Source organism: Nycticebus coucang, chromosome 10 (genome assembly GCF_027406575.1).
Source record: "Nycticebus coucang isolate mNycCou1 chromosome 10, mNycCou1.pri, whole genome shotgun sequence".
NCBI lineage: Eukaryota > Metazoa > Chordata > Mammalia > Primates > Lorisidae > Nycticebus > Nycticebus coucang.
The window spans coordinates 63,888,575-63,914,300 of NC_069789.1; the positions used below are offsets into that span (position 1 = coordinate 63,888,575).

General features: G+C 35.6%; 1 protein-coding gene across 4 annotated transcripts in view; it reads right to left on the reverse strand.

Annotated features, from left to right (window-relative positions):
- The window catches only part of PTPRC (protein tyrosine phosphatase receptor type C), a 118,245-nt gene that overhangs the window by 60,318 nt on the left and 32,201 nt on the right, over positions 1-25,726 (reverse strand). For 2 of the 4 annotated variants that reach the window (XM_053606765.1, XM_053606763.1), the window contains exons 3-4: positions 2,375-2,563; positions 483-620 (exon numbers count right to left, since the gene is read on the reverse strand). The exons of 1 other annotated variant lie outside the window; for it this stretch is intronic. In XM_053606765.1, coding sequence (XP_053462740.1) covers positions 483-620; positions 2,375-2,563 — 327 coding nt within the window. The remainder of the gene's footprint in view (positions 1-482; positions 621-2,374; positions 2,564-25,726) is intronic. One more of the 4 variants, XM_053606764.1, reaches the window with a different exon arrangement.

Consider the following 25,726-nt stretch of genomic DNA (forward strand, 5'->3'; position numbering starts at 1 on the left):
TGCAAGAATCTCGTATGAATGAGAAATATGAGCATCTATTCCCGTCTCCCTCGTTTTCTAAATAGCGATTTCACCGTGGTTAGAATTTCGCAGTGTTCTTCACGGATGGTAGGAGTCACTTACTTTTCCTTATTTAGTGGTATGAAGTCTTTAAGTCAAGATATGTGTACGTTATTTGCACTACTAGCAAAAGTTTTCACTATACAATAATTGCTCAAAATATAAACATACGGAGTACCCTGAATAGCTCTTTCCCTCTTATGCAACTTTTTGCCGCAGTCTCACTAATCTTATTATTTCATCTCCCCTAAAAGGAACTCTGTTGCGTGGTTTCATTTCCTAAGGGCAACTGGGAAACACCAAATTCATCAACCAGCGAATGCTACACGTGGAACAGGTGGTTGGGCTTCTCACACCATTCTTAGATACAGGCGACAGTCCTGTACCCTTCTCTTTGGCCCGAGTCTAAAGGCCCCGCAAACCTGAGGCGTCAGCTCTGCGCGTGGCAGGCGTGAGTGCGGTAAGGGCAGCGGGGCTGCTGCGTGTCTGCGTGCCAGCGTCGCCAGGGGGCGTCTGCGAGTCTGCGTGCGTGGGAAGGGGCGGCGTCTGTGACGTAACACCTACGGTAAGAAGGGGAGAGCATTACGTCAGGCTTCCTCCCTGGCAGATGGAAAACGTAAATAGTGACAGGTGACAAGGAGCAAATCTCTATGACAGTTCACCAAACTGTACCAGCATTTGTTTGGAAGAAAGGTGGCACCTGGGCTGTGACTGTCTTCCTCGAAGGCCCTTTACCTGGATGCAGCCACAGAGACTTGATGCTTCCACGTGGCTTTCTTGATTTCCAAATCACTGTGAGGTTTTTGGATTCTCAACCAACTCTACAAACTGACATTTGGGACATTTTTCTTTTGTGGGGAGATTAAGAAAGATATCCTCTCTATGTTACTGTCTCATATAAATCACAAAGGAAAAGGGACATAAAAAGGGACGAGAGATGTCCCTTTATTAATATAAATAAATATTTAATATATACGATGGTATCTAATATATACAATGGCCAAAAGTATATGAAAAGATGTCAACATTATGAAAAAAATTTTAAGAACATGAAATATTTTTATGTCATGCTCACAGACATTAAAACATTAGTAATATCTAGTGTAAGAAAAGCTGTGAAAACACGGAAGCTATCACACATGCGTGTGCTTACACAAACACACTCACAAAATCATATTCCCAGAGCCTGGAAAATTTTTAACCATTTTAATAATAATGGTTAAAAAGGTTATCTTTAAGGAACAGAATTATTTAATGGAATATTTATTGTGTGTGTGTGTGCATGTGTGTGTAAAGTGTATATATAAAGTATATATGTATCACATATATATACGTATGCTTCTATATTTATAATGTTTTGCAACATTTATAAGCTATGTTTATAAAAATATTACATATTTAAATTTAATGTTGTACATGTGGATGCTTATGTAATCATTTTCAAAAAAAAAGAATTTTAAATGGCGTATGTAATAGTTAGAAAAATTGATTAAGAGGTTTTTTCCTAATTATATCAGTAAGAAAAATCTTACGGCATTCTGTTATATAAATCAATCTTAAAAATAAATGACACATCTAGCCTTACCTCAGTATAAAATTGAAAAACCACCTGATTGGGCTCAGTGCCTGTAGCACAGTGGTTACAGTGCCAGCCACAAGCACCAAGGCTGGCAGGTTCGAACCCGGCTGGGCCAGCTAAACAATAATGACAATTGCAACAAAAAAGTAGCCGAGTGTTGTGGCAGGTGTCTGTGGTCCCAGCTACTTGGGAGGCTGAGGCAAGAGAATCACTTAGGCCCATGAGTTGGATGTTGCTGTGAGCTGTGATGTCACAGCACTCTACCGAGGGCGACATAGTGAGACTCCGTCTCAAAAAAAGAAAAAAAAAAAAAGAAAAGAAAAGAAAAACCACCTACTAGCAAAATTATTTTCTAGAAAAGAAAATGTGCTCTTTTACATGAAAGCAGGAAGTTTCAATCTTTCCAAGGCTGTGGGAAACCTAAGCAGGCAGAAATGGGAGAATGATGAAGAATGTGGAGATCAGAGGACACGGGAACAACTTTCCCCTCTTTATTTTACTTAGAAAGTCTCCTCTCCTTCCCCCTTTTCTCTCCTCCCAGTAACAACATACATACATTACTTTAGTCAACCAGTGTTTCATAGATAATATTTTCCACACTTCATGCACTTGCATAAAAAATATACTTGGAAATAACCCACATAATTGGAAGAAAAAAACTTTTGTGATAACTTAAGAATTTAGAAAAAGACAAGTGTTCTCCAGTATCACTTCAATTAATATTTCTCTGCCAACCTTCCTCAGCAGGAACACCAGGATTATCCAAAGTGTCTGGCGATACTTGAGTTGAAGTATTGCCTGGACTAAGAGGAGACTGGGTCTTTGAGAAGTCATTTCCTCTTTCAGAGATGCTTGCAAGTGAGAATGCAGTGGTGCGAGCAGGTAAGGGGTCACTTGTTGGCAGAGCACTGGTTATGTTCAGTCCTGTTATATTAATAGGAGATGAAAGGAGAAAATAAGTATGTGAATCATATTCAAAAACACATATTGATCTGAGTAGACTAACTCCCCAGTGTGTGAATATACACAAACCCATATACCATACATATCTGATGTATGGTATATACGAAGTATCTGCATATGCCATGTGTACATATTTGTAAATAAATACACACACATCTGAGGTTAGACAATTAAGTTCACAAACTCTTCCTAGGAAAAGTACTACGTATCTCATGGCTGAATGTCACTACATTCACCTTCAAAGTACCCTCCTGGGAAGCTATGCACTGACGTCACCCTTCAAAGCAATTTTGAAACTCTTTCTGGAGTGGCCATTGGAGCTGCCATCCTATGAGACCATCTGATCATGGTCACCTTCAAAGTACTCCTCTTTGCCACCTGGTGACAATGTTGATAGTCAGCAAAGAGGTATGTAGCACTTTTTCTGGGATGAGTTCACAAACTTAAATGTCAGACTTCATATATACAGACATAGGTGCATACAGAGATAAACATAACATACAGACATACTCATAAAACAAGCTACAGAATAGTGGCTAAAAATAAAAGCAGAGAAATAGTGGAAAGCAGCTATTCTCTGCCCCTCTTCCCATTCAACTGCTGGGTTCTCAACTACCCAAAGCAATTGGGTTCAGAAAGATGAAGCACAATGGGTAACTAAAAAGAAAAATTAAAAACTTAAAGAGAGAAACACAGAAGGAGATTATTAGGAGGGCTGGGGTCGCAGGAGAAAAGAAAATGAAAGACAAAAGTTCCGATATACACTATTAAAAAAAAAAGCTAAACTAAATTCCAACAAAGGAAGAGAAATATAGACAAAGGATTGGAAAACAAATCTCACAAACAGGTTTACAAATAAACCAAGACGACAGAAATGCTTTCAGTTTCATGGTAGCAAAAGAAAACACAACTTAAAATACTGAAATAATGTTTTCCACAGACCACGTTCACTTTAAAAGGAGGAAACATGAAGCCAGGTGATACTGAACAAGGTACATGAACATTTGATATGAGTGTGCAAGGGACAACCTTTCTACAGGGCAAAGTAGTACCATGGACTGAAAGCCTTTAAACGATTTTGTGCTCTTTTACTAATAAAAGTGCAGAGAAAAGAATAGAACACCGATTTTTTTTCTATATCATGTGATATCTGGATTTTGGGATTATAGAGTTGCAGTTTTTCCTAAAGTTTCTATGTTTAACGTATATTTACTTCTTTGAATTGCAAAATAGATATATTTAAATATTTAGGTAATCAAAACCTGAGTTGTATTACAGACAGGTATTTTAATTAATTGTGGTCAACAAAATTAGGCAAAGAAAATGACATAACTATGAAAGAGAAAGCGAATGGGAGAAAGGAGGAAGGGAGTAGAAGTGATAAGGAAGGAAAGGAGAATTACGGGAACGTAAACAGGGAATTACGAAAACGGAAATACACATGGTACAAAGAAATCCTAGCTTCATTCATTAATATCAAAGATAAGTGAATTTTTAGGAAGTAGAGATACAAGCCAAGTTAATCATATTGCACTGCTCCAATGCCAAGGTACATGAAATATGGCGGAACTATTCTGGGATTTCAGAAATATAAAACAATAGTGTATTTGGCATGTTATCTTCCAATGAAAACTTTTAATTTATAGAATTTTGTGACCAAACAACTCACAAATAAATAGTAGTGATAAACTTTCACCCATAATTACATGCTAATATATCCAACTAAGAAAAGTAATACACACGTAGCTACCTGCAGTCTTCAGTGTTAAATCAAGTCTAACTTCAGTGTATAGATTAAATAAAAGGAAAGGAGAGTCAGTGAGAGAAAAGAAAGGAGGAACACGGGGAGTGGGACATCAGGAAGAATCTAACAAAAGAAGAAAGAAAAGAAGTGGGGGAACGAGAGGAAGGGAGGAAAGAAGAAAGGGAGAAAGAAGTTCAAAATTCTTCCCATTAACATTAATTGTCATCATTATAGATTTGACAATTATTAATTTGTTTTTATGTTAAACCAATGTTGGTGTTGGCAAAGTCCTAACAATCCCTTTGCTTTGGGAGATATAGCAAGTTCTCTTTATCATCCACTCCTGCTCTTGTTAGATTTGAATTTTTTGAATTTAAAGAAGACTAGATGGAGAAATCACTCCAAAAAGCACAAATAATCATGCTGTGCTATTTTGGAGAGTCATTCCTAAACATTTCTTCTAGTCAAGCATATTCATATTCCCAGGGGTATGAAGAAAGGGTGTCCAGGGAACTAACTCCTTAATATCCTTGCACACGTCTTAAACTCAGTGCACGTCGCCTCATTTCACAAATAAGAGTTTAGTTTAAGATTAGAATACACGTTTCGGTCGTCAATTCCACATTGTCCCTGAACCTCTGCTTTGGAGATACTACTGGTTTTCATTGATTACATTCATGTTTGTAATACTTGGAATACATTCTCGTTTGAATTTCGGAGCACAATTCTAACTTAACTTACCTCGCCTCATTATTTAGCAGCTTGTTATGAGAGAGTTAGTGCAATAATAGAAACGCTCTCAATAAGGTGATGAGTCATTTGCCCTTTTAAACATTTACTCCCATTCTAACTCATACTCATCCCTCTCCTGCAAAAATAACCAGCTGACGTGATTGAGATGAATTTAATCTTCTCTTAAAGGTGGAGATGTTAAATTGCATTTGAGTAGTAGAGAGTGGAGACCAATTACAATCTGGCATAAGGTAAAACTAATCTTAGACCTTTCCAAAAAAAAAAAAAAGATGGTATGCTTCTGATACAGATTCAAGAGTATCTTTTGTTGGTATTCACATAGTTCTTTGTTTCCATCATTTGGAATGAAATTTTATTTAATGGCACATGTGAGAGATATAATATGACCAATATATAGAAATTTCTATCTTAAATGAGCTCAATTCAGTGTGTGATATAGACCAAAAATGATAATCCATACAGAGCCATGACAAGTGCGACAGAATGCAGAAGAGGTGTTACAGAGGGTTTCTTGGATTCACTTCAGCTATGACCTAACAGATAACATATAACTAGCTTAGTCCTAAAGAAATAAATGTCTGGGATTTATCTTAACAGGGCTTGGATAGCCATTGGAGGGATATTTGAAAAACTAAGTCTGGTGGAGAAGCATTTGAATTTTAGATCAACCTCTTTGTGAAATGAAAAATGGATTACTAGAAGGCAAAGCTGGGGTCAGGAAAATCAGAACATTAAAAGGAAAGCAAATGAAAGAGATATTGTCTTGCATGAGGAAAAAATATGCCCCAAAGGGAAGTTGCAGGGGGAAGAGAGTCTATGAAACGCTGATGAGTACTAAGACACTGTGATCTTTGAAAGAGAGGATTGAGGGTAGAAAAAGTGATAAGGAAAACATTCAGATTGATGGTTTAACCATATTAGTGAGTTGTGGTAGGTGGATGGTGGAAACTTTCACTGAACTATAAAGAGGAAATAAAAAGCAAGTGAGGAGAGGAGATTTGATATGTTTGAGATTCCATGTAAAAATATTGAATACCACTTGAATGTAGAGGTTTATAGCTCTGGTTTACGTCTGACTGAGACCACAGATCCATATATAGATGGATATTGCAGCTATGGAGGTGATGGCGATCTCCAAGTTATATGAAAGGGAGGTGTCCAAAATAGAATTCTAAAATTCAACAAATATTAAGGAAAGGACTAGCAAAGGGGACCAAATTTGCCAAGTACGAGGGAGACTGAAGCCAACAAGAATTAAAAGAAGAGGGAATTTCAAGAAAAAAAAAGGTGAAAGTCGAATAATACAGCAATTAACATGGGTGGACTAGACTCAGCATGCGTGTTCGTGGAAATCTTGGAAAGAGCAGCTTTACTGGCATGGTAGGAACTGGATTCAGTCTACAGTGAAGTGAGGCGTTTTCATTCCCCATCTTAGTAAACAACTATTTAAAAGACTGTTAAGTTCTTTTCCAAATGATAACAAAATGAGGCTGTACAAGGAAATCAAGCATTGGCTGAAAGAATAGAATAGGTTGGTTTTAAGTTATCTTCCTGTCTTAAGATTTTATTGTCTAAAAGCAAATTGACCTGAAAAAATTTTCTCCCCTCAGAGATGCCATCAGAGGGATAGGACATGTATTCTTCAATGGCTTATTCCTTGAAATAAAACGCCCCTTTGTGTGTGTGTGTGTGTGTATAACTTAGGGGTGGTATATAATTATTAAAACATACATTTTCTTATATTTCTCTCTTTTTCTCATTCATATGTAAATATTGTTTTTCATTTACATTGTTTGTATTTTTATTCCTCTTGTTTAGTCTGCTTTGATCTACTATGTATAAACTAATTTTAATTTTTCTGTTACCAGCTTTCCTTTTCTTCTGACTTAATTATATCCACTTTTAAGTTTTTAGAATTGCATCGATTTCCCCAAGAAGTAGTGAGAAAAATATTAGTATGACAGTAAGTAATAGCTCTTTTGTTTGAAATGAAAGGAAAAATGTCCTGCCCAGTCATTGTTTGTAAAGAAGACAACGTATCACCACCTTTTAGTATTCTAGTTACTTTCAGGGGATGCACACGTTTCATACAATACACCTCTCTTCTTCATTGGAGAAACAGATAATCTGGTAAATTCCAAAATTATTTTGAAGTGCCCCTTCTCACATAAACACCTAATTCCTCAGAACTTGAAACAAGTTAATTTGTTACAGTTAGGTAGGAGAAATAGGAATACATATTTGCTGATGTGCTATTAGATGTTAGGATCAAAAATGATGGAGGCATGGTCCTTCCTGAAAAAGCTTGTAATCCACAGATATATGTAACCAACCGTCTGCAGACACTTAAGTCATGGATGTACCTGATTGGGAATAATAACTAAAAATCTTCCCATCAGAGATCAGAAAGAATCACATAACGAGATGCGGAGGTGGAAGGAGGAGTGTACCTGGGAGTGTTCATATAAGAGGTGATTAGTAAGTCATTGTTGGATGATTTTTTTCAAGTAAGAGTAAATGCAAGGGAGAACTCAAACAGATCTGATGATAACAGCTTTGGGGCAGATCCAAGAAGCAAGCATTATAGAGCCTGAGAAGGATGTGAAAATTTTCCTGAGCATCCTCAAGCCATTAGATTAATGAATATAAAAGAGAAATCAGTTTGGTGACAAAAAGAAGAATGAATCCCAATGTTACCTGTCCTGACTCCACCAATAATTTCAAAGACTACTATATTTTATTGTACTTAATAGCTTTTTGCCACCAAAATATGTAAAAAAGATGGGAAATTTTTTAAAAGGAAATTATAATTCATCAAATACAGTAGAACCTCCATAGTTGGCCACCTCTGTACAATGACCAGCTCCCTAAATTGACCTAATTTTCATAGACCGGACATGAATCACCTGTGCGTACCAGTACAGAAGGCCTAGTTCCTTATGTTAATCATTTCTGTGTGTTGATCACTCTGTTACAGTCCCTTGGGTGGTCAACATACAGAGGTTTTAGTGTATTTAATATAGAAATGGGAAAAATGAAGGCTAAAACACTATGTGAAACTATTTTTTAATAAAAGAACTATGAATACAGAGTATATATGCTAGAAATGTTTCCAACAAATACACTATTAATCAGACCACATACATGTTAGATATCTCAGAAAAATTAATTTAATTCTAATTGTCTGAATAGCAATAAATACTTTTTGAAGGAAATACATGACATATAGTTTTGCAATCTAAATTGTGGAAAAGAGAAGACATAAAGTACCAAAACAGAGAGTTTCTAGAAATTCATCTTTTTAAAGTGACTGGTGACGTTCACAAGGCTAACACCTGCAAGCCTGCACTTGACCCTGAGCCTGTCTGACTCCTCAGTTCATACTCTCAGCACCTAGGCATCCTCGTCCCACGTCAATTTGTTCTTACAGCCTTTCCTCTTTGTCTCAACTTTTCAGCATGGAAAATTCTTTTATCCAGTGTTTTAAGTTCCATAGAGAATGATGTTTACTAAAAACTCATAAGCTTTAAAAAAGCATCTTAATCAGCATTTGACTATAGAATAACTTGAGGGAGAGTGCTATCAATGCGAAAATAACTCAACCCTAAAAGTAGATATTCAGATTAAATCATAATTTGCTGAGGAAATGCTCTATAGTGGCACAAATATTAGTGAAAATTCAGAGGTGTATGAATGTAATTTACTGTAGAAGATTCAGCAAAGTAAACCAAAGCACAATGATGTCAAGCAGGCGTATCACAATTCACAGACTCCCTATTCAGCTGTGAAGAGGTTTCTGGTGCTAGGGAATTGAATAACCCATGTATACATATTTTTCTTCTGACCTAATCATGGCTCCATATTCAACATTTCCCCTAATCCTTTAATTTTTAATGCAACAAAATTTAGCATCCCTGGAAAACAATATGATGTCTAAAGATTCATTAGATTTTTCTTCTTTTATGCTTGTACTTAATTTCCATAAAGATGTCTCAACTGAATATGCGTTTTATCTGCGCTCATTCATCTCTGAATGTGATTCTAAATTCCTCCCCTAATGACTTTGTAGGTTATGTTAAAACATTATAATTTATGTTGTATTTCATTTTCATTATATAGAAGGTCAAATACGTGCAAACACACACAGACACTCACACACACATCCCTTTTTATTTTTTTTGAAAGAAAACTCCAAGCCTTCAACATCACTGCATAGAATCAAAGTAAGACTAAAGTTGCTTGTTCTCTTGGTCACAAAATCTCTATAAACAGATTTTCAGTGTTTTTTAATACTTTCAGTCAACACAATAAATGCCATAAAAGAAGTTTTAGACACTGAAAAAGTTTTACACCATCACTTTCAAATAAAATTTTAAATCTAAAGGCCACTCCAAAATTTAACCGTATGAAAATCTGTAGACATGACAAAAACATAGCTTGAAGTAGTAACACATCCATTGCACCAAGCCACATCCACTACATGACACAAATCTAAATTCATTTTTTTAAAGTCAGAAAAATGAATGACAAACTTTAAAATAGGAACACAATAAAGGTGTCCTACATGAAAGAGCTTAGCTAAATAAAACCTAAATAATGTCCAGGGGACATGCCATCGCCCCCCAACCACCTAATGACTTTCATATAAATGTAAGCAGTCCCCTAACACACCCTTCTGTGGAGAGTGCCTCTACCCACGAAATAAGGTAAAAGGTAGATGAAGTTACTTAAATATTTTAAAAGAAGCTGTACTACCAAATATCTGCAATAATTTATCAATGTCTCTGTTACATTTTGTAATTCTTCCTAAATTATATCAGCAATGATTGCCATTGTCTGTTGAATTGTGTGTGCACAGACATGATCAGAACATTACTGAAATCCCAGGCAGAAGCAACTGTGATGAATTTCCATGGCTAAACAAAACAGACCTAGTAAAATTGGTTGTGTGAGATATATGTTTAATTATTTCATGACCTCTCCATTTTGCTACAGTCTATGGTCATGGATTCACCTTGGCCAACACAAAACAAAAAAACTAATGTAGTTATCTCAGTGGGTGGGTATACATAGCCGTACCCTAGTGGTACCTTAGTTCTTCTGCTACTTAAAAGCTATTATCTAGTGTTAGTGGAGCCAGATCTGGTAAAAACAAATAAAACTTTTACACAAATGACTCAATAACAAGTGCAATGTATACAGATTTAATATTATGAGATTTTATTTAAAACAATATTGTAATATATGTAAACATTATAGAAATAATGCTTGCAATATTAAGAAATAGGTGAATGAAAATATGAGAAATAGTAGTGAGAATTAAGAGGGTACAGGTATAGATTTGTGACAAAGAAGGTATCAATATTTCTAAAAGTATTAGCTGCATTGAGCTTTCTTTTAAATTTTATAAACATATCAAATAATATGATAAAATAGAATGCAGCATATTGCATATTACAGAAACGCCCTGGCTTTTCTCTTCCAGAGACAGACTCTTTTTCCACTTTTTTACATAAGTGCCTTGTGTTTTCATTATTTAGGCAAAGGAATATTCAGTAATATTTCAGTAGGTGGCACCATAGCACCAAAAATCTGTAAATCATCTACTGCAGCCGCCTTTTTCCCCATTATAATCCTGTTGTGAATCACCAACAGAATTGACTAGAAACATTAAACAGATGAAAATGTAGATAACAGAACACTTGATCTTCAAAGCGGTGTTATCCTGACACATGTATTGTTACCGAATTTACCTTTCCCAATATGTTTCTTTTACAACTCAAAATGTTTAAATGATCACAAATCAAAGTTACCTTGAAGTCACACCCCTAAGTCCCGGATCAGACATTTCAGCAAAAACTCAGAATCAATTTGAGTGAAAATGGCATTTCAAAAGGCATACATGGGCTTTAAATGCCACCCGTCCCCACCACCCCCCAAAAGGAAATGGACTGCCATTTCCAAGGGGATTTAAACCTGTCTAGTTCTGCAAATCTGAGAAAAGTACAAGGACAGAAGGGTAAAATAGAATAGATGAAATAAATACTTATTCTCAGCATCGACCCTAAAATGAATAGTGGCATGTTTTGAAGGGTGAGTATTCAGATGTGACCTCCATAAACTTAAAGGCCTGACAATAGTGGGAAAATCAAATCAAGACAAAAAATAAAAGCCAGCCAGAACAGGTAGGCATGGCTCGCCTCTCTCAGTAAGGCAGGAAAATAACAAAACACATAATAAAAATAAAGGAATTATACTTTTATTTACTCCATAAGCCCAGTCACAGGTATGTGGTCCACAGACGGTAAATCCAATAAATATATCAAATTAATAAGTGTTTACAGAGCGAGCACTCTCTCTGTACAAGGGACAGACCAGGTATTGTCAGGACTTTGGAGAATTGCAGGAAATAGCCCAGCCCACTCTCCATTAGTTAATGTAAAATCAGTAAATATAATAATGAGAGCAAAAACTCACTGAAAAGTTATGAAGCAGACTCTATACACACCTCTTTATCTATTTTTTTTTTCATTTATGCATCCTAACAAGCCAATGAGTTTACAGTTATTTTTTTCTGTTTTACAGGGAATGAAATTGGGGCCTAAAGCAGTTTAAAAGATTGCTCACTTGTCATACCCTGAGGAAGTGTTATATCTGAAGTAGTATCTGTTTAATAATAATTTTCTTATTCTTTAATAGACTTGATGTTAAAATATTGAGTATATTAATATTATGCCTGGAAAACAGTTGCTGTTTATCACCAAAAGTAATGCCAGAGATTTCTATTCAGATAGAAACAAGGGATTTTAATGGTACCCACTGACACACACTTCATTTGATAGATGAGGAAGTGAAGATTCAGGGAGCGGAAATGCCTTTCTGATTTCATTCACTCCGTTAAGGCCGTGAATTTACAAGCTGCACCCAGGCCCAGGGATTTCCACATACTTTTTTTTGCGGTCTTATTCTTAAATATAAATGGACATTCAAGAAATGTCCATTTTTGATCTAGATCAAAAGCCTCTAACAAGAAAGACAGAGGATGGAGATGAACAGAAAAACGCCTTAGTAGAAAGAGAAACAATGCAAAGAGGAGAAGAAACAACACCTAACTGTAATTCATATTCTCAGACTCGGGGCAACATTGCATCGAAGGGTAAGAGACTATACAAAATCAACATTTCAAGACCAAAAAAGGGAGTCCTTAGACACTGGCTAAAATCTCGAAGTAAACAAGAAATCTCTATACAAAATAAATGCCATTGAGAAATGGCAAAGCATCTCAATGTTTGTGCTTGCTGCTGGGTAGCAGGAATGAAGGGTGGAGAGTACCTTGGGAGCAACGGACTGCTTTTATTTATTACAGATCTTTCAGCTATTTAAACTTTCAAATTATATACATACGCCTTCATAAAGATACAAGTAATAAAGAAAGGTATCAATGTGTAAAACAGAGTTGGGGATAGAAAGGTCTAATGTTTAGGGTCTTTAGATGAAACACAATCAAATAGTCTATTATTTTTAAATACAGCAATCAATATCTAGCTGTGTCCCAAAGAATTATCACATGCAATATCACCAATATTCTTTTTTCACTTATAAGTCTACACACACACATACACCTTTTAAACCAGGCCTGCATTTTTATAGATCTTTTATATTTGACTTCAAACATCATCTTATCAATTTTATTCATATTGATTAACTAAAGAAATAACAAAAAATTAATAGAGGCTAGATGTCCATCTATAAAAAACTATTCATGTTGGTCTTTTTGTCTATTTTAACATATTTATCTATTAGTTTGGGGATTATCATTTCCTACATAATTATGGCCATGTTAGAGTCTTAGGTCTGCATGTCTTCAAATGGGCAATAATCAAATTTGTTTCAGAGTAATTCAAACTACTTCAAGAAGATTTATAAAATGTGCTAACATATTAAAGGCATAGGGAAATTTATATAGTTTTATTTAACCCAGGATCTCTCAAAAGTATTTGTCACAAACCTATTGTTTTCATGGACGTACTGTAGACATGCTCCCGGGCATGAGCGCCACATAGCTGTAGTATTCCTGTGAGCACAGCTTATGAAATTCTGGTTTGTACTGTGGATCAGTTATATCCATGTGTGTGCACGTGTGTGTGTGCAATCGGTATTATAATACTGATCTATACAAAACCTAAATTCTGTATTTATATTATTCCTGGCTGTGCATTAAATTAAAAGCACAGATACCTGGGCTCCACCTCTGGAAATTCTAAGTCAGTAGATTTGTGGTGTGATCTGGGCACTGTTATTTTCTTAAATCTCTAATAGCAGTTATGATGGGGAATGTAGGTGAAGAACAATTGAGGACACCCCACCACCACCACCAGAAGCTTTGGTGCCTTTTACTTCTTCTGTATTTCTTTCTAATTTCTAATAAAAATCCTGTTGTGCCACTGGGAAGAAAAAAAAACAGATTGAGAAAGATGGTTCCTTACTCCCCATATTCTCCTTTATACTCCTTTACATTTCCCAAAATGGGTTAATATCCATTTTAATTACCTTTTTGTTTTTCATGAAAATGACTGTTTTCATTTATCTAAATCTAAGGATAGACACCTGATTTATACAATACACTTCAGACAGCAATAACGATTTAATTTTATGAATCCTTTATAAATGTCTGTTTTTGAAGCTCTTTACTTCCTCCAGGATAAGGATCACAGCCAAAGAAATACAAAGAATCATCAGAGGATATTTGCATAAGTAGTGAAATTGTTTTATTAGTGTCTTGTGTGCCATTAATATTTATTTTTTTAATAAGCAGCTACTACACAGATGGCACTGTGCTCAATAATGTTACATATATTTTTATCTAATCATTACAGAAAGCCTACAGTTGATAGCATTATCTTCTTTTCATAAATAAAGGCTCAAAAACATAAATAAATGTAGGTAAAGCTAAAGGCCTTATAGTAAAATGAGTTTAGATTGAAATGAAAATATGCCTGACTCTAAAAAGCTCCACACCTGTTCTACTATCCTATCCTATGGAAAAAAAAAAAAAAATGTTAATTCCAGGGTTTGCGATAAAGGGCTATCAGGCACTCTGCAATGAGTAAAATACCATGTATATATCAACCATCAAAATGGGATTCAGAGAATAACACAATCCAGTGAATGATTAAAAAGTGCAAATTGCTAGCCAATGCCTGTAAACAAGGTGGATTCTTATTGTTTAGAAAAACAGAGAAGAAAAGTGAACAGGCCCGTTACAAACTAAAATGAAAGCATGAACTTGTCTATCCTTCACTATTTTCACCAAAATCCTCAAAGGAGGAAAAATAATAGAACATGCTTGACCATGTTATGCTCTTATTATGTCTGTGCTTTAAAACAAAACAAACAAATAAACAAAAGCTTCTGCAGATCTAAATGATACCTTCTAAAAGAAGCGGGATGAGGGAGTGAGTGGGTGCAGGGACTCCCCACAGGAAAAAAATGGTGCTAGGAAACTGAACGTCTGGGCATTTCTTCTCCTGCCATAGACGATTGTTCACAGCAGCATCTACAACCCTTTCTAAATGAACTAGGAGGAAAATTGAAATTTACCTACAAGACAATAAAAAACATTAACAGAAATAAATGGTAGATTATAGAAACCAGTTTCACAAATAGGATCCAAGTCTGCCGAGGCTATGCAAAAGTCTCCGCCTTCTCTCTCTGAGAATAATAAAAGCAAAGATGTATCAATGTGCTGCTAATTTCTTATTTCCCTTTAATGAAAACTCTGAACAGAAACACTTGGTTTACCTTCAGAATCATTAAAGGAATCCTGGCATAATGGGAAAACTACACTTTTCAAACAGAGGAGGGTTTTCAACGTGTTGTTCTCACAAGACTGCTGTTTGCACAGTGAAAAGCTAACAGCAGCGTCCTTTCTTTACTTCTCTTGTGGTTTCTTCTCTTCAGTGTACTTCTGTTTTTCTTATTCTAAGTCTTTATAGGAAAGGAAGAGGTGCAGCTCATGCGGTTAAGCACATAGGCGCTTCCAAATGGTGCAATAGGTTGCCATAGCACCAGCATAATCAGCCCTATCTTGGGGTTAAAACCACAACTTCTCTAGTTGATGTAGAAGCTGCTTGGTTATGCATTGAACTGCTGCTACAAGACACTGAATTTCATGTTGATTTCTTTTTATTTCAATGAAAATGTATTTCAAAGTTAATTTTTCATTATCATTTGTTTTATTTCAGAAGCACTTCGATCTGAAAAGCACCAGCAAATGATATTTTAATGAGAAAAAAATTAAACCCAATCCTATCCTTAATAACATAAAAAGTCATCCTCATTATGGACAGCAATGAAATTGCATGAATTAAATATATTATGAAACAAAGATAAAATAGATTACAAAAAAGGTAAGACAGATGCATTTATTTGTAAATAGGACTTACATTCCTTTTACCACAAGGTTATGAAATGATCAAATATAGTCAAAGCATGGATTTTTCCTACTTATGCAAAGCCCTTTGTCGTCACGTATGAGATATTACTCTACCAGTAGGAAATGCCACTTTGCACCCTTTGCAAGCACATGTACTGAGCTCAGTCACTTGAGTGACTTCCTTAATATTACATTGGATAGTCTTATGAAAAATAGTGCCTAAAAAACACACACACGGGTAAGAAAACTTTGGTGCCTTGTCACACTAATTGGTAAATGGTAACCATTTTCCATGCTGAGTATTTCTACTACTTGTCTTACACTTGGACAAAGTAATTATTTCATGATATAGAAAATATTGGGTGGCGCCTGTGGCTCAAGGAGTAGGGCGCCGGTCCCATATGCCAGAGGTGGTGGGTTCAAACCCAGCCCCGGCCAAGAACCAAAAAAAAAAGAAAAGGAAAACATTAAAAGAATATAGGAACATTCATAAATAATAAATTCTGAAAAGGATTACGAATATTTTTAATATAACTTCTTTGAAAAAAATTCATAGTTGGCCAGCTCTTCATGCCTTTTTATAGCAGAAAATTTTTCTTCCATCTTGAGTGAAAAAAAGGAATTTATTGAATCCCTACTATTCTACATTATCTTACATAATCTGCATAATATCTCCATGTGATCAGCATTATTATTCTTATTTTATATTTTATATTTATATTCTTACTTTATAAATGACAAAATGAAGTCACAGATGGTTTAAATAATTGCTTCAAATATAGAGTAACTGCGCAAAAACTCAATCCCGGGTCTACCAGACTCCAAAGCTCCTACATTTCTTACTACTTCCTGCCTCCTGGAAGTGTAGGATTCAGAGCATCATTTCACATCATTCTCCTGAACTTTCAGGACATAGCCCTGGAATACGTAATATCTGGGGTCTGTTATTTCCTTTTCCTTTCCATTGCCTTTACCCTAGTCCAGGTGCTTATCACATCCTATTTCAATAAACTTTATGGTCAGTCTACTCATGTAATTCTTCCCCGTTAAAAAATCTTCATGGGAGATTCCAAATTCTATACGTCAGTTCCTCTTCAGTTAAAAGATTATATCTGCTTATATGGTTATTAGGCTATTAATAAGACAATGTTTGTGAAGCCCCTGGTCACTAGTTTAATCACTCTATAAATGGTAGTGATTATTGTGTAATTACTGTTAATGTCATCTCCCTCATCATTATCACATTGAGGCATTTGACTTGCTAACTAAATTTGTCCTTCTAAAAGGCACTGATGAAATCAGAACCCCTTGTATCCTACATAGTGGTTAGTTTACGGAAGGAAAATAATCAATGTTTTTGGATTCAACTGTAGTATAGCCTGTGTCTGTCATCCTACAGTAACAAAACTTTGAGCAATATGATTTTGAAACTCATCGTAAGGTACATGTGTAATTTCTCATTTCTTAAGATGGTGTTGCATTTCCTCTTCATATTTTCACATGCTTTTGAATTTTCATATGTATCTTTATTTATGTACATGCAATGAGGAAAAAAAATGTAAAACAGGACCCAGAAATATAAATCCCTGTGTGGAAGAAAGAGCTGGACTTGACATGATATCAGATTGACCTGGCTTTGAATTCCAGCTCGGTCACTGAAGACCTTGTCCAAGTAAATAATATTTGTGAGCTTTAATCTACTTGCCTGTAGAACTAGAATCATGACATCTAGTATACAGATGAGTTTATATGAGGATTAAATCAAGTAATACTTGCAGAGGGCTTTTCAAAATGGATTACAGACCCACAGGTGATACTGAATAGATGTTTATTACTGTTAACATCAGTCTATTCCTCTGCCTTCTCCATACAGTGAGCTTCAAGGCTAATAATTTTCTAATGAGATTCAGGAATCTAGTGATAGATAAAACTATTTTAAGAGATTGTCAGCACCAAGCCATCTACTATTTTAATTGGCACACAACCCATTTTATTGTTAATTATGAATTGGATAAGAATCTAAATGTACCAACTCTCTTGATTTTGATTTCTGACTTCTATGTAATTCTTCTCTGATTATGTAACTCGTGCTGAGCATGGAAGAAAAGAAGCTGAGTTACGTTCCCAGGTTATAGCAGTTAGTGGGCCTCTTAGCTTGAATGAGCTTATCACATGCAATGTTGTATTTTACCCTATTCCTTTTGCATGTCCCCTCCTTCCTTGAAGGGATTTAGAGAAATGTTATTAAAAGCAATTAAGATATCGACTCTCAAAAAGAGCTGATTTACCACTACCTGTCATCTGTGAGCTGAGTCAGTGACCTATCTTTGTGCAAGGAATGGGAATGGCTGTATCCCAGGGGTTCTACCCCAGGCCCTCTCACTAATCTGCAGAACAAGGTCAGTGCCATGCAGTCTCAGGGACCCAGTTCCCTGCCAATCATCCAGAAAACTACCTCAATACCCTTTCACTGATTGATATAGATCTACCATCTGTTTCTTAATTTGATAATTGTATGAAAAAATGTTTTTCACAGTTGAATGGAAAAAAGACATGGCCTTTTGTCAAGTATACAATGAGCTAATCCTGTTGATTAGCTGATTCTTAAATGTCAAAAGAACACCTCAGGCTTATGTTGAACCTATGCTAAAATAGTAACCGTGTTAAACCTCAGAAGCCGGCTCCTAAAGGCCTTGCAGTCTTCAACATCAGCCCAGGTACCCAAATACCACATGAACACCCTATGTGTTGAATTAAAATTGGCTTGACAGAACTTAGTTATTAAAAGAACAACAGAGGGATGTAGGGTGAGTGGGAGGGACGATTCAAAACAAAAACAACAGTTACAAGTCCTTCAGCAACCTTTGAGGAGTAGGCATCTAGTGGCTTAAGTAAAATTACTCCATATTGAGCGACTTTTCATTTCAAACGTTTAATTTACTGGTTTTTAAACTTTCAATGTGCACATTTTAATCCCAGATAGTATCGTTAGTATGAGGCACAGTTTAAAGTAAAAATGATATTTTGATAATTGGCACAGTTCTAAAATAATGCTTCCAATAGTTTCTAGTTATCCATTTGAATGAAATTAGAGGTTACAACAGAAATTCCCCCACTTATTCTAGGAATGTAGCTTCTTGGCTGATAAAGCTAGATATGAAGGAAAGATATGGTTGCCTTTCAAACGATAGAATCTTCCAGAGAAAATGGACCTTGTGATTTCAAATGGCCAATTTACTCACATACTTTTATAACTTATACCTCATTTATAGAGATAGAATAATATGTTTATGTCTGATATATTATGAAGGAAATTTTGCTCTTGACACAAACATGACATTTCATGACATGAAACGAGAAAATTTGGACCAAGAATTCTTAAATTCTACAGGAAAAATTATGAAGAGCGTATAGATAATTTTTTGGATTATTTAATCCAATTTACCCTAGTTAAACTAAAATCAGATAGGTTCTTATTGTCAATGAGATATTGTCAATGGCATATGCTTTTGAAAAGAATCAAAGGTAAATGTTGGTAATGAAACAAACATAAATGGGAGCCACTAAGTACTGAGAAAGCCCTGAAATTTTTTTCTGTAATAAATATACCTTTCATAGTTCATCATTTCTCTTAACAAAACTACTTTTTTTTAAATTCAGATATTTATTCCTCAGCAAAAGTAACTCCATATTGGGAAAAAACATAATTACTATTTATAAAGTGTTTACATATTTAAAATTTTTCAGGAATGACTACAAAATTTTTTCAGCATTTTTTTATTTCAAATTCTTAAAATCAGACATTTGAATCAGAGAATCATTTTTGTTAGGTGAAATTCCCATGCTCTTTGGCAATAACTTCTTTTTAAAGGATTATGTAAACTTATAGGGGCAATGATCAGTCTCTAAAAGTGGAGTGGTAATTGTAGGAGAGCACGGTATATAATGTGATGCAGCAAATAATATGATAATAGTTTTTTATAAGTTAAATATAGATGTCTGGTATAGGCCTAAGAAAGGAGGGCTAAAAGTTGATGCATCATTATATTAACATAAACTATTAATTAACTATTAACATGATTACTCATCTAGCTCATGTGATCCTGATATATAAACTGTTATAATGCATATGTTATATTCATAATAAAGAGAACTAATCTTGATTGTGAGTTTTTAAGAGAAATTTATCTTGAACTATGTTGATCTGTGTAATTTCTGCTATTTGCTTTTGATATAAGATTTGAAAGAAAATAAAAAGGAAATTAAGTTACCTTTTCAGGCCAAAGATCATGTAACTTAATTTCCTGTTACACATGATCTTTTATACACTTTTATAAATGCTTACACATGTATAAAAATCAAAGCAGGTACCCATTAATTCAAGAGCCTCTTTTAAAAACAAAGAATATAAAATAGGAAAATGAGCAAATACTTAGAATTTCTCCCCAATGGTATAAATGGTGACAGTAATAACGGTGATAAGAGCAAATGTTTATTAATCCCTTACAATATGCTGCTGTTATTCTGAGGTGCTCAGATAAAGAATCTGGTTTCCTCTCACACAGCAACAGGCCACTCATTCCACATTCTCTGACTAAAATGGCTAATCTTCCTCCTTTCTTGCTCCTCATATCTCCAACCATCCATTATCTCTTCAAGGTCACTCTTTTTTTTTTTTATCTGAAATATCTTTATTTCATCTTCATTTCTGATGTACTTTTTTTTTTTTAATTGTTGGGGATTCATTGAGGGTACAATAAGCCAGGTTACACTGATTGCAATTGTTAAAGTGCCTCTTGCAATCATGTCTTGCCCCCATAAAGTGTGACACACACCAAGGCCCCACCCCCCTCCCTCCGTCCCTCTTTCTGCTTCCCCCCCCAAAACCTTAATTGTCATTAATTGTCCTCATATCAAAATTGAGTACATAGGATTCATGCTTCTCCATTCTTGTGATGCTTTACTAAGAAAATCCTTTTATCATAAGGACACTTGTACTAGACTGTTTATTGCAGCTCAATTTACAATCGCCAAAATGTGGAAACAGCCTAAATGCCCACCAACCCAGGAATGGATTAACAAGCTGTGGTATATGTATACCATGGAATACTATTCAGCCATTAAAAAAAATGGAGACTTTACATCCTTCGTATTAACCTGGATGGAACTGGAAGGTCACTCTTTTGCCAATATATGTCCTGTGAGGATCTAAGCAGTATAGTAAAATTGCCATGGATGGGAGTACTGAGGACCACACAGGCAAAATTCATTATCACAGATGTGCCTTTTATTACCACTTCAGCTAGGTCCTGACACTGATATTTGCCTTCTTATCTCAGAGTTGGATGGATACATAATATCTATCTTACTGTGGTATGGTGAAAATGTGGGAACCACCAGAGACACAGGAGGCACTCAAAATAACAAGCATCTCTTGTTATTGCCAGGGATATAAATTGGATGTAGGAAATGACCAGTTAGGGAAAGACATCTGCAAATATCGATTGCAAGTTTCTATAAAGGAATCATGTATTCGCATCTGTGGTGTATGTTCAACTACACACATTGCGCAGAGAGATGGTAAATTCGATGGAGATGAGGAGAGACTGCCATGATACGGCAGAGTGGAAAGCACACTGTTAGGACTCATGGATGTCTGAGCCTCAGTGTCATTGTGAAATTAGCAATGATTTATTTGTAAATTACTCAGCCCTAAAAGGGGAATTCAATTTGATTATTATCAAATTTTATGAAATTGTCTTGAAAATTATTTACAGTTAGCATCTATGTTCAAGAAAGAGTATCAACATTCAATTTGTGCAGCAGACAAATCCAAATTCAGAGGCATTCTGAAAAATAGCTGAGAAGCATCTCTTTAAAAGTTTCAAGGTCATGACAAACAAGGAAAGAATGGAAAGCTGTCACAAGTCCAAGGAGACTAAAGAGATGTGATTAGTAAATGCAACATGACATCTCGGATTGGATACTCTAGCAGAAAGGGGCAGTGGTGGGAAAACAGGTAAAATCCATACCTAGGCTGTAGTTCAGTTAATACACACAGCCTTGTACCAATGGTTATTTCTTAGTCTTAATATCAGTTAATAGTAGAAGAAACTGAGTAAAGAATAACTAATAACTCTATACTCTGCAACTTTTCTGTAAATCTAAAATTATTCCCAAAATAAAGCTTATTTTCTAAATATTTGTGAATAGTTCAAAGAAAAATGAAGCAACTTTTCTTTCATTTTTAAATTGAGTTATTTCTGAGATTAGGATCCTTTCCTAGTGCATCTGATAAATGTCTGGAATCTCAGCCATGGTTATTACACAGTCATAATGCAGATATAGAAGATTACCATTCCTAAAAAGGCACCATTATCTATCCCAGCATGTTGACGGAATCCTACTCTTTCACAACTGACAGATATAACAAAGTTTACCTACCTATTATCTACCTAAGGCTTGAAACTGCTTTATGAAATCCCCATTAATTGGTTGCGAGTTTATTCTTAAATGCCTTTATTGGAAATGCTCTCATGACTCTTTATAGCTCTCATGACTCTTCCATTGTCTGATGGAATTGATACGCATCAGATGCTGCCCCGAGTGCTCATAGAAGGGGACATGGTCTCTGAGCCAAAGAGGCAGTGTCCCTTCTACTGCATGTGAGAAATAAGCAAATGTCAAGTTATAAAAAAAGAAGAATCTTTGCTATCTAATCAAGATAAATCTGGATTAAGTCAACATACATAAAATAATCTGAAATACTTTGTAATTACTACTTTACGGTATAGCAAGTGAACACACAAAAGTCTACTAATAAATTAAAGAGGCTTCATTTCAGAGTTTTTAGCCTCTGAATGCATACAAAATTGATCTGTCTGGCAAAAATCATGTAATTAAAAACTCCCAAAGGAGAAGTATATGATTAACCCTCAATTCAAATTCTTAAATTTGGGTTAGCCTTTTAAAATATGTGAGGCAAAATTGAAAAAAAAAAAAATCACAAGCCATAATGTTTATTCTACTGCATTTGTTAGGAAATTCAGTTTCAATCTAAGAGCATGTTATGTTCTAGGATTTCATCATCCTTTTTAATTTTCCTAAGGGACTGCGTCCCTTAGTATCACTGGAAAGGAAACAAACTCACTTTCCTGAACAGCAAACTGAGGGTAGAGCTATGACTCCATAATGGAAATAACCAAAACAATGTCTTTTCATTTATTTAAAATGAACACTTTCCTCTTCATTTACTCAATACATATTTTCAAATGCCCATTATATATAAGATGCTGTGTTTGAAGAGGAAAATACACAATCCTTTGCTATAAGCAACTTCTACCCAAATAGAGAAAGCAAATCACATAAGCATGGTCATAATAATGTTATTTTAATGTCACTTGCTATGTATTAACTATTGGGCTAAGTTGTATATATATGTGTGTGTGTGCGTGTGTGTGTGTATGTCACATATATTAGCTTCATAGGTTACTGTAATCACATGATATATGTGTAATTATTATCCTGTTTTAGGGAAAGCACGATAAGGTACAATAAATGACTTGTCCAAGATCATTCAGCTTAGGAGTAGCAGAAACAGGATCTAAATCCACATAGTGTGGCTCAAAATTAATTATTTTAATCATTTGACTATAGCCACAATATGTTAAGCACCACAATTTCCTACATTCTATGGAAAAAGAAGAGGAAGCGTGGCTAACTCTTTCCTGGAATAATAATACAAGGCACCCAGAAAAAAGTAATGTCTAAATTAAGGACATACAGGATATAGCAGGAAGGGGGAATGATCTTCAACACTTCAAAGAATAGAAGTTATTCTTTTTGGCTGGAAAATAAGACATAAGTTAGAAAGTTTCTAGACAAGTTTCTGGAAGGGAAACATGACACCAGTCATGAGGGGCCTCCTGTTAGAAACCAAGAAGTTTGGACATTATCCTCAGGCAACAGGAATGGACAGAACTTCAAGTAGGGGAGGAATCTTGTTTGTGGTATGCGGAGAGGAGTCTAGGAATGTAAGACTGGAGATGAGGCTCTAAAATGCTGTTAGAATGCTTATAGCTAGCAGTAATAGAAAAATAAAAACAACTCAAACAGATTAAACACTAAGGAATTTATTGTCTCATGAAACAGGATTAAGTCAATTGTTTAATAATGTTATCAGAGCCCATATTCTTTCCATATTTTTGCTCTGACATCCACAGGGTCTGGGTCTAACCACCCTCTGGTCTCAAAATAACTGAGTGCCACATTCTCATAAAATACAAACTGGAGACAGGAGAAGGGTTTGTCTTCCTTTTCGTCTCTTTTTAAAACTACGGAAACACTTTCCCAACCCCTTTATGTCTCACTAGTCTAAACTGCGTCACTACCACAGGGAACGCAGCCACCATGAAATCACTTTGACCATTCAGAACCTAATGTTAGGGCACAAGAGAATAGCAAGACCCAATTGAACTATAAGATATGTGGGAAAGCATAAACAGCTAAGGAATTAAACAAGTACAAAGTATTTTTGTAATGAGACCTCAGCTGGTTTCAGGATTATGGATTGTCTGGTCTCAGAAGGTCTGAGGATTATGGATGAGGACAAACTCAGAAGCCACTACTGACCCAAATCAAAGTTATGGCAATGGAAGTAGAGAGAAGTGTGTACTTTTTTTTTTAGAGACAGAGTCTCACTTAGTCACCCTCGGTAGAGTGCCATGGTGTCACAGCTCACAGCAACCTCCAGCTCTTGGGCTTAGGTGATTCTCCTGCCTCAGTCTCCCGAGTAGCTGGGACTACAGGTGCCCGCCACAATGTCCAGCTATTTTTTGGTTGCAGTTTGGCCAAGGCCGGGTTTGAACCCGCCACCCTAGGTATATGGGGCCAATGTTCAACCCACTGAGCCACAGGCAGCACCCTAAGAAGGGAGTACTTTAAGAGGTGTGAAGAATACATACCCAATAGTACTTAACTGAACGCGGAGTTAAGGGAAAAGGAAAACTTCAGAGTATGTTCTCAGTTATTGGCTTGGGCAAGTGTGTGGAAGCTGATATAAATCACTGATAAAGGAAATACGAGAACAAGTTAGGTTAAAAAGATTTTGAGTTCAATCTTGGTCCTGTTGAATTTGAGACACCAGTGGGATACCAGCTGGAGGTGTCCAGTATGTAGGTGGAGAAATGGATCTCTAATGTAGAGAGACGGCAGCTCTGGAGACGCAGATGTGGAACTCATAAAGTTAAAGAAAGTAAGTTATTCAGTGAGAGCAGGGATACCACCCAAAAATATAATGTGAGGTAGAAGAGATGAGGCCCTTGAATGAAATATACCAACAGCAACATTTAAAGAGCCAGAAGAAAAACAAGAGGCAGAGCACTAAGATAAATAAGAAAGCTAGAAGGTGGTTTCATGTTTCAGGAAAATCAGAGGAGGGAAGAATTTCACAAAGGAAGAAGTTGTCAAAAATGTCTAATATCTCTGACAGGTGAAGGGAAGTTAATGTCCAAACTTGGCCCACTTGATTTAACTAATTAGGAAGGGGGTAGGGGACTGAGAGGTGATAGTGGTGTGTGCATGTGAGCAGTTTCCACAGTGTGCTGGGCGCAGGAGACAGAGAGCAGGGCCATTAGCAAGTGGAAGTGAGAGTGTAGACTGTGCTACTAAAAAATAAACTTTAAAAAAGCTTGCAAAGCAGGGCAAAGAGATAAAGGAGTAGTAATTCGATAGCAAATTGGAGTGGACAGAGAGTATTTATTATTTGTTAATGGCAGTGCCATTAGAATTACTTCTCACAAAATTATGTGTTGACAGTAATATGCGGTAGTAGTTTTGCAGTCTATGGAAGAAAAGCTTTGGATTTAAAAACATAAAATCAATATTACTTGGGTATATAAATACTAAATCTATGAGATGATTTTAGAACAATTGTAAATCATTATTTTTAGAACAATTTTAAGTCCTTATTATTTTTCCTTTATCTCTGTATTTCTTCAGTGGTATCTTATTTCAGTAATCTTTAAACCTGAAAGCTATCAAATTTCATATCAAACCTAATAAGATCATATAAAATGGATAATAACTACAAATATTTCATCATGAGGATTATAGCTTCTCTTCTATTCCTTCTGTGTGCTATGCAACTTAACTAAACATTTAAGTTAGAGATATATATATACACACACATATT